This window comes from Manihot esculenta, chromosome 6 (genome assembly GCF_001659605.2).
Source record: "Manihot esculenta cultivar AM560-2 chromosome 6, M.esculenta_v8, whole genome shotgun sequence".
Classification (NCBI taxonomy): Eukaryota; Viridiplantae; Streptophyta; class Magnoliopsida; order Malpighiales; family Euphorbiaceae; genus Manihot; species Manihot esculenta.
This window is the reverse complement of record NC_035166.2, coordinates 24,138,141-24,147,045: the sequence shown is the minus strand read 5'-3', so window position 1 is coordinate 24,147,045 and position 8,905 is coordinate 24,138,141. Positions and strand designations below refer to the sequence as shown.

The window sequence follows — 8,905 nt, the reverse complement described above, 5'->3', positions numbered from 1 at the left end:
TTATAGAGATCAATTTATATGTTAAGAACAATCATTCTGAAATAACTAAAAAAAAGATTAAAAAAATTATAAAAAAAAATATAATACAAATGCTTCTACTCTAATGCTAGATATTGATTAATTTAATATAATACGTTCTATAATATTTAGTGCTCGAATCACATAATACCAACCAACAATATATATATATATATGGAGGAAGAATATATATATATATATATATATATATATATACAAAAAGAAAAAAAAAAAGAGACGGAGAGCAAAGGAAAAATAGTAAGAATTTTTAGTTTGAAATTCCGATTCTTTAAATGAAGTTAAACAAATGAGATAAATACTTCTCGAGAAATTGATAAATATGACAAACCAAATAAAATTTATTTTAACACTATATGAATGGCCACTTCCTTCATTAAGTTCTCAAAACAAACAAGATTACTTAAAACTAATATTATTTTAAATACATAATTTGATTTTTTTTATTTATAAAAATTAGATTATTTATTTATATATATTAAATGAGAGCAAATTGAAAACGTTTTCTTTTTCCCATGATTAGAATAAGTTTAGATCAACTCGTGCTTTAACTAAGATTGTTTCTTATAGAACTCGGCCAAAGGACAGCCTTTTTTTAAAAAAAAATTTGGCCACTTTTTTTTTCCAGGTTTTATGGGGAGAGAATTATAAGTAATATTAGTTTGAAAATTTTTTTTTGAATAAATCCGATGCAATAACAAATAATAAAGTGAATTTCATTCTTTTTTTAACGTGAGACTCCTTTGTTTATATTTTAAAATTCTTTGTATTTCTCTTATTTCTCTTATTTTAATTATGAGGTCCAAAATTCAAGGAAGTTCAATGGATGCGCGTTTCTTAGATGCTTCTCCGCAGATCCACGGCAAAGATACATTCTCATCTGATTCCTTGCCATTTCTTAACCTGCAAATCACCAAAAAAATAGATCAGGACACCAGTCAACCCACAAGTTTTGACCCAATCGATTATTTAAAAAAATTCAAATCAAAGCAGAAGCAGCACGCCAGCCACGTCCCGCCACCTAAGACCAGGGCACCAGGCATTCTTTCTTATAGACCAGTCAAGGTTATATCACCTACGTTTCCGCAGTAAAACCAACTCAAACTGTAGATTGCCTCAAAATTTAGAAGGAATTCAAGGACCTGTCTGTAATAACGGAACATTAAATCCCCCTGTGACGGTCACTGACGCCCACGTGGCACATGCATATCACAATATCTACCTGCTTGTCTTAACGGCCGCAATCGTAGGCATAATATCGGAACAAGCAATCAACACTCACGGGGCAACAAATTCACGCAATTAAAATTCTTACTCAAATCTACTATCAATCGCATACCAAAGCTTCGCCGTCGCTCTGTAATTTTTTTCCCTACCATTTCATCATCTATGTTTTTAATATATAAAGGCTAATTAACTAATCCCAGATTTGTGGCTTTTGAACTGTTATTGCCAGTTCTTGCTGTAGCAAAGGTCACAACAACGTAATCTAGGGTTTGCTTGTCCGTTGCAGTAAGAGTCACAATAAACTAATCCAGGGTGTACTTGTCCATGAAAAGCACTGTACCGGACTCTGCAGGAGTCTTTATAAACACAAATAGGATATCCGATCAGCGGTGAATAATTTCCAGATCGTCGGTGAGAGAATGCGCTAAAAGGCGATTTCACTGGATAGAAATCGATACTTGCAGGAGATGATGGAGGAGGAGAGACGGTTTTGAGTGACGCTGGAGGGGAGAGAACTGCTCTAACCTTCGAACCAGGACAACGCAGATCATATTCTTCAATGAGAAGCGCTAATTCCTCGTCTGATTTTATAGAAATTAGCATCTCCAAGTTTCCATTCGGTAATTGACACCTCAATTCCACGGAATATCCACAAAATTCTCCAAGCTTAACCATGAGTTCTGTAACAATCACATAGTCAGCTTCTATAAAAACAGAATCGAAAGTTCCACTAATATACAAATCAATCAAAAAAGATGAACAAACCTGTAAAGGATATAGTAGGATTGACGGTTAGAATTCTGGTAAAACCACCAACATAACGAACTTTTCCATCAACGGATCGTGGAAGAATCTTACCACCGTAACTGCAGAGGAACTTAATATTATCAGTGCCTCTGTTTGGTTCAACATCGCTCACCATGTCTTCTCTTTGGAGAGTACAGTGGAAAAAGAAGCTTCGGGTTGATTCTAAAAGAAGATGCGAAAAGAAATTTCTGTAGGGGGGGGGAGGAGGAGGAGAATGGAAACTCCAGAGAGGAAGGATGGTTTGTGTTTCAAACCAAAAGGAAAGTGAAATTGGGGGGTATAAATAGGGAAAGTGAGGGGGAGGTCCGGGAGGAGGGTGAGAGCGTGACGTCAAAAAAGGGACCCACACGCAATTGGGGTTAAAAACTTTGTTAGAAACGGCAAGGAAAGAGTAAAGAAGAAGGTTTGATGAAGGAGTGAGTTTCATTCCAAAGGGATTTGGGATATTCGTTTTCTAGGAGGAAAGGACGAGTAAAGAGCGTGTTTGCAACGACGTGGGCCTCATTCAGGTGGGCGTCTCTCCTTTGCTTAAAAATAAGGCGGTGGACAACAAACAATACCTAATTTATGTTCTCAGTGTTACAGTATTTTAATCAAATATTATTAAATTCTTATGTTCTTGGATTTATTAAATTTTTTATTTTTTATTTTTAATTTTTTAAAATATCTCTATGGTATGTAAAGTATAACTATTTGGTTATTTTATTTAAAAGAAATGTTAGTAAAATTTTATTCGAATTTAAATTTCATTGATTAAAATAATATCAATATAAATAATAAAAAAATATGACTATTCTCTAAAGACAAAATATAAAATAAATTATCATAATTAATAAAATACAACAGTATCGTGTTTGAAACAAATTGAATAACTTTTTATATAATCTAACTAAATACCAAAAAGGATGAATTATGCAAAATATAAAAATATTTTAACTTGAATTTTTTTCTTTTCCAAAAAAAATTAGCAACTAATATTTTAATAAAATATATGGATAGAAAATAATTTATCATTTTTTTACAATATATAACCAACTTCCCATTTTGATTTATCTTATAATTACTTTTCCTTTCTTTCATTATGTATATACATTTAAAATATTATTTATCCTAAATTGTTACATTTAGCAATATGATAATGATACATAATCTATCTTATTAGCAATATAACAGTAATATTTTTATTAATGTTTTATGAAAATTATATTCTTTTTAGAAAATAAAAAATGAATTTTCTAAATTTTTATTAGATATACCTTCTTTTTATAGGTTTAATTGAAGCATCAAATAAGGAAGATGCTCAACTATAAAAATAGCAATTTAGATGTGGCAAGCGATCACTCCTCGAATCACCGAGAAAAGGGGGACTCCAAATTTGTATTATTTTAAATTATATTCGAGCGTTTCCAGACCCCAAAATTCGTACTTTAGGTAGGATGTCAGATCATCCTTCCTAATTAATAATCATGAGATACCATATCATGATTAAAGCCGTAGAAGATTTTCGAGCAAACTTCCACGATTGGGCCTGAAATTTGCCGAAGCTTTCTTACACAACCCATTAATTGCATTGATTATAGAGGGCAGGCGGCCTTACTTTCCACTTACGTGTGTGTATCTGTCGTGTGCCTATCCGCTGACTCATTCTTGCACGTCTTTAAATGTGTAAAACATTATACACATCTAATATAAATTTAATTTATATATATAATTTTTTATTCTAAATAATATTTTTAAAATTTTAAATAATGTGTTAATTTTATATTAGATAAATATATAAATTTAATATGTGTAAAAATTTTCCATTGAATGTATATAGTATTAGGTTAACAATAAATAATATTTTATATTTCAATTAGTACTTATTTTAGTTAAAAAAATATAATTTAAAACACAGCAGATTAAACTAAAAATCTTAAGAAAGTCTTAATTTAATAATCTACTCAGCAGCAGGAAGTTTTTGAAGAAGCTGGTGTTAGGATGCGCAAATGCCTGCAGAAACCAGCGTAAGTGAGGTAGACGTGGATGTCTTTTGGTCTTTGCTGACTCATTTCCCTTCCCAAGAAGAAGTTGGAGATGGGAATAAAGCCAGGTGATGCCAAGTAGAGAAAGAGAGTACCGTTACCTAACACGTGGATCGTTTCACAGTCACAAAGCTTCTTCTAGATTCAGACTCAGTTAGCCATGCTAACATCATCCATTGGCTGTTAGCGGCCGCTTTTGCTGAATTTAAGATACCACCTCTATCCCTTAAAACTCACCATGACACATCCACTCGCTAAATGCCAATACCATTGGAGCAGGCAGTGCCCGGGCAAGACCCCCCTGTATATTTAATAATAAATAAATCTCAAAATTAATATATATATATATATATATATATATATTAATTTGAAATTCAGTACGAGAATATAAATTCTTTATAATTATTAGTGCAGAAGAGGATAATAACGAAGGTGATATAGGTGGCTGTGGTTTGAATATGAAACACCATAATATGCTATGATCCAAATCCAGGCTAGAGCAAAATTTCAAATGGATGAGATTTGGATATGGATGCTTGTGCTATTTTCTGGCTTTATATTCATACTTTCAATCCATGAGCTAGTAATATGGACAATGGAACAGATTTCTCTTTCGCGTCAACTTCATATGGTCATGGCCAGAAAATGGATTATATTTCTCTATCAATCTCAGATGTGGTCAAATTTTCAGATCATAAATTGTACGTTGGTTTTATTGGGCCTTAAATTTACTAGGGCTTATATCCATTTTTAATTGTCGACAGAAAGCCAAGCCATTTTTTTAGATTCTGATAGCCGAGGGTAATGATCATGTATGGATTATTGGACTGACCACATAAGAGCAGCCAAGCTTGCTTTGTCCCCCTCCATTAAGGGGGAAAATGAATTGCAATTTGGTCTAGAAGATAGAAATGAAAAAAAAAAAGTTAGGTAAAATGCACAAGTTAGAAGCAGAAGTTTTCTACTATGTGCACATTTTGGAAGCAAGGAGCCCATTTGCAGCACATGCTCAGGAATACAAACAGAAGAGAAGGGCAGGCTACATATACTCTGGACAAGAATTTATTGTGCAGTTGATATTTAGTGTCTAGACTAGAGAGTGAAGTTGAGGGAGTGGAAACTGAAGTATGGTTTCTTTTTGTTAGCACCCACATTGAAGCCTTGTGACTTGAGCTGGCACAATGATGCTACCGACTCCTTTATAGATTCAGGTCCACAAACCAAGACTCCGATGTCAGATCCGCCAGTTTCATTACGAAACTTGGAGAATATATCTATATGCATATCATGTTAGAACACAGGGAATAATTACAGATCAAAGTTCAAAATAGATTTTTTTTCAGAATTGAAAGAAAAAAAAAAGGCAATTGTATATAGCACCTTGGAAATTAGGCCTTCCTCCAAGATGGATTTCATGCTTCTCAGAACCACTCATTGTTTCCACTTGACTTGGTTCCGTTGATTTGGCTCGTTTTTGGGAGACAGGAGGAATCGATTTCGTGAGCCTTTTCCATCTCAAAATGAATGCCAAAAAAGTGCTGCATGCTATAGCAATGACGAAAGAAGATAGGAGAAGTATATCGACCACTGATGACGGAGTCTTATCTTTTGGGACCTTCTTCTCAGAGAGAACCGTCATCTTCTCGGAGGCAGCACCTCTACTCTTCTCCGAGGAAACAAAGATATTGTTGAAACACATTAGGAAAATAAGGAACACAATGGAGGTTAGTGCAGTTAAAGCAGCCATCCGAAGAGGACTTTCTAATCCATGGACAGCATAATTGGATAATTTTGTGTCAAAGTTAACTGTTCGTACTACAGATAAATCATTCAGTAATTCTCTCAAGCTTGCACTAGACCTCTCTTCTTGCGTCACAAACACTTTCAGCCTTAGATTCAATTGTTTGGATGAAGACTGGTTCAGTAGTAGAGAAGAAATTGAGTTTAACAGACAAATGTCTTGGGACTTTTTAACTACATAAATAAGCTCTATTTGCGTTGGGAATCTGTGTCTACTGCTGCTTTGGACAGAAGCAATTTCCTTTAGGATGCTCAGAAATGGGGTTATCCCAATTCCACCTGCGATCAGGACCAGGCTGTCATATCTGCAGAAGATTTATTGTCAGTAATAATATGAAATTTTTAGTACTTCATTTTGTAGTTCAGTTCTAGAAAATTAACCTTAGGAAGTCCAGTGAGGCAGGTCCATAAGGGCCTTCAATTGCTGCACGTATGCTACTCATATGATCTGCATTTGAATCTAATTCTGCTTGTATCATGTCATATAAAGAGCTTGTCCAGCCTCCCTCACACTTTAATATAACAGACATCACTTCATCATCAACATTGGAACTAGAAGCTAAACTGAAGGAATGCCACTGATACTTGGATATACTTGGTATCTTCATATATATTACACTTGTTGGGGCATATTTCAACCCTGCAATTTGTAGGAAAGCTACCTCATGAAGAAATTATAGTAACAACACAAATCGAATGTGATGGTAATTAATTGGCAAGGCTAAAAAGTTTACTTGGATCTTTAGGCAGAAAAAGTTCTACAGCTTTATTTGGAAATACTCTTGCTGAGAGAATGCAAGTTTCTGGTCTAGATTGTATGGTCCGAAGCAGCTTGTCCAGACCAAAAAGAAATATTCCAGGGAAAACCATATAGAAGTGCCGATCTCCAGCATGAAATAGGAAGAATATTAAGAAGAGAATATAAAGATGGTGCATGTAGTAGAATATTTCAAATCTTCTCCTCCTTATTTGAGGAAGTGACGTAATCCAGATCACTAGTCCTGTGACAAGAGCCATCTCCCCTGCTAGGTATATCCTCCCCGTTTTCTGCCATCTCCACATCTGCAGTTGAGCAGAAATAAGAAATTATAATAAAGTAAAATAGCAGGAACAATTAGTTACACCATGCACATGGAAAAGTTACCTCATCTTGAATGTGGTGGCTGACACCCCAGATGAACAAGGTGCTTCCACCATGAACAGTGGCAAAAAATATCATTGAAGTCCCAAGCCAGATATGGTATTTTACTGAAGCTTCAAATTGGATGCCAAGTAATTGAAATAAGGCCAGGCCCCTTAAAATAGGCAGAAGAAGCAAAGCCAGGCAGGCTTCTGCAAGCAAACCAAACCGGGTTGCCACTCTCAGATACTTGAGTTGCCATCTAGAATATAGATGAACACCAGAAAGATTAATATTCTTTACTTTTGCTAAATCTACAAGATTTTGTTCAGGATCACTATAACTTACAAATTCAATTTCAGCAATTTGATTGGCATCAACTTCTTGAAGTCGTTAGAGATACGGGTATAGTAAGTCCATCCTAAAAGGAGGATGAAAAGGAACACCCACAGGATCTCTATGCCAGACAAAATACCAATAAAGCTGTTGACTATCACAGGATTTGAGAAACCAGTAGTTGAGCTGCTTGCTTTTCTGTCATCCACATGAATAATTAGTAATAACTACTTAAGTATAGCTTTCCAGTAATGAATGCCCGAGTAATACCTTCTTAATGTCTCCTTAGACAGCAAATTCAAGTAAACAAGTCCAATTATGGCCAGAGAAATTACAGGGAATGTATAGACAGCAAAGTCAAGACCTGTAATGCATTCAGTATAAGATTAGCATTTGTAGCAGTGTTGGAAATCACAATCATGAATCCTTGTTTGTTGGTAGAATGAGAATTCAAATGATTAATCTTGAGTAATTCTCTCACTTTATAGTTGATTCAATACTATTACGGAAGAAGTCCTTGTATTTACATTGATGAAATGGGTGATATAGTAGCAAGCAAAATACATGCAGATGATGATTTTGAGTACCCACCATAGTAGCCGAATATAGTAGGCCTCGCACTATCTTCAACTCCTTTCCATTTTCTTGTCCAAAGATTAGTGGGCTTTAGAAGCCAAAGAGAAACCCAACCAGCAAATATTAAGACCATCAATAATTTTAGAATGGAAAGAAGAATAGAGTTTGCCATGTCTGCCTCCTAAGATTGCTTGAAGAGGATGGTTCATTCCTTAATTTTCACTTAGTGTAGAAGGTGTCCAGTATATAAAGAATTCTAAAGAACCACTGACCCATTCAGCTACAAGAAAATTGCAGATAGCCCCACCATTGGCTTTCAACGAAGCTAATAACTTGTATAGACACCACAATTAGGCCATAAGAAGATTATACATATCCCACGCATCTTCCAGAAGTGCCCATCATTCATCCACTTCCCCCTAGTTTTCGAGTGTCAATTTTCTGCAGTGTGATATGAAATGGATATGTATGTTTATCATATGAGAAGAAAACTTTTCAGCATGTCAATAATATTCTCCATTACAAAATAGAAGTTATCACATGACTTTAATTGGAGCAATTTTAATGGAAAATGACGACAGGACATTCTCAGAAGTCAGAGGATGTATGCATATGCAGGCAAAGAGATCATTTCCAGTGGTTAATTGAAGCTAAAGCTTTCTGTCTTTATCATCTTTTGATTTTAACTCTACAAAATGGTCCATGTATCTACTAGTGGACTAGTGGTCCACACCCAACATAACTTTAAATTTATTCTCCACTCCTTGTACAAGTTTGGATTACCTCTACTACATGAATCAAATGGCATGTGGGAATCCAACAATCTTACAGATGGATGAATAAATTTTCTGTAATCAAGTGTATCCAAATGCATTATTATAGATTGCAGAGCATGTTTAGGATTCTACCAGTATCTGCAAGTATATGAGATAATAATGTGAAAAGGCTGTGGGCCAACTTGTTATAAAAATCACTGGTA

At 34.7% G+C, this 8,905-nt stretch overlaps 2 protein-coding genes across 2 annotated transcripts; both read right to left on the bottom strand.

Annotated features, from left to right (window-relative positions):
* Window positions 1-731: 731 nt before the first annotated feature.
* On the bottom strand, window positions 732-2,335 carry LOC110616741. Its single transcript, XM_021759220.2, has 2 exons — window positions 2,029-2,335; window positions 732-1,943 (listed from the first exon to the last, which is right to left on the bottom strand). The coding sequence occupies exons 1-2, from the start codon at window positions 2,183-2,185 to the stop codon at window positions 1,483-1,485; spliced, it is 618 nt and encodes a 205-aa protein (XP_021614912.1). The 5' UTR covers window positions 2,186-2,335; the 3' UTR covers window positions 732-1,482.
* A 2,687-nt stretch (window positions 2,336-5,022) lies between these two features.
* Window positions 5,023-8,526, bottom strand: LOC110616522 (ferric reduction oxidase 8, mitochondrial). Its single transcript, XM_021758912.2, has 8 exons — window positions 7,942-8,526; window positions 7,621-7,714; window positions 7,363-7,548; window positions 7,039-7,276; window positions 6,629-6,956; window positions 6,276-6,534; window positions 5,475-6,199; window positions 5,023-5,368 (listed from the first exon to the last, which is right to left on the bottom strand). The coding sequence occupies exons 1-8, from the start codon at window positions 8,096-8,098 to the stop codon at window positions 5,187-5,189; spliced, it is 2,169 nt and encodes a 722-aa protein (XP_021614604.1). The 5' UTR covers window positions 8,099-8,526; the 3' UTR covers window positions 5,023-5,186.
* Between the last annotated feature and the right edge of the window lie 379 nt (window positions 8,527-8,905).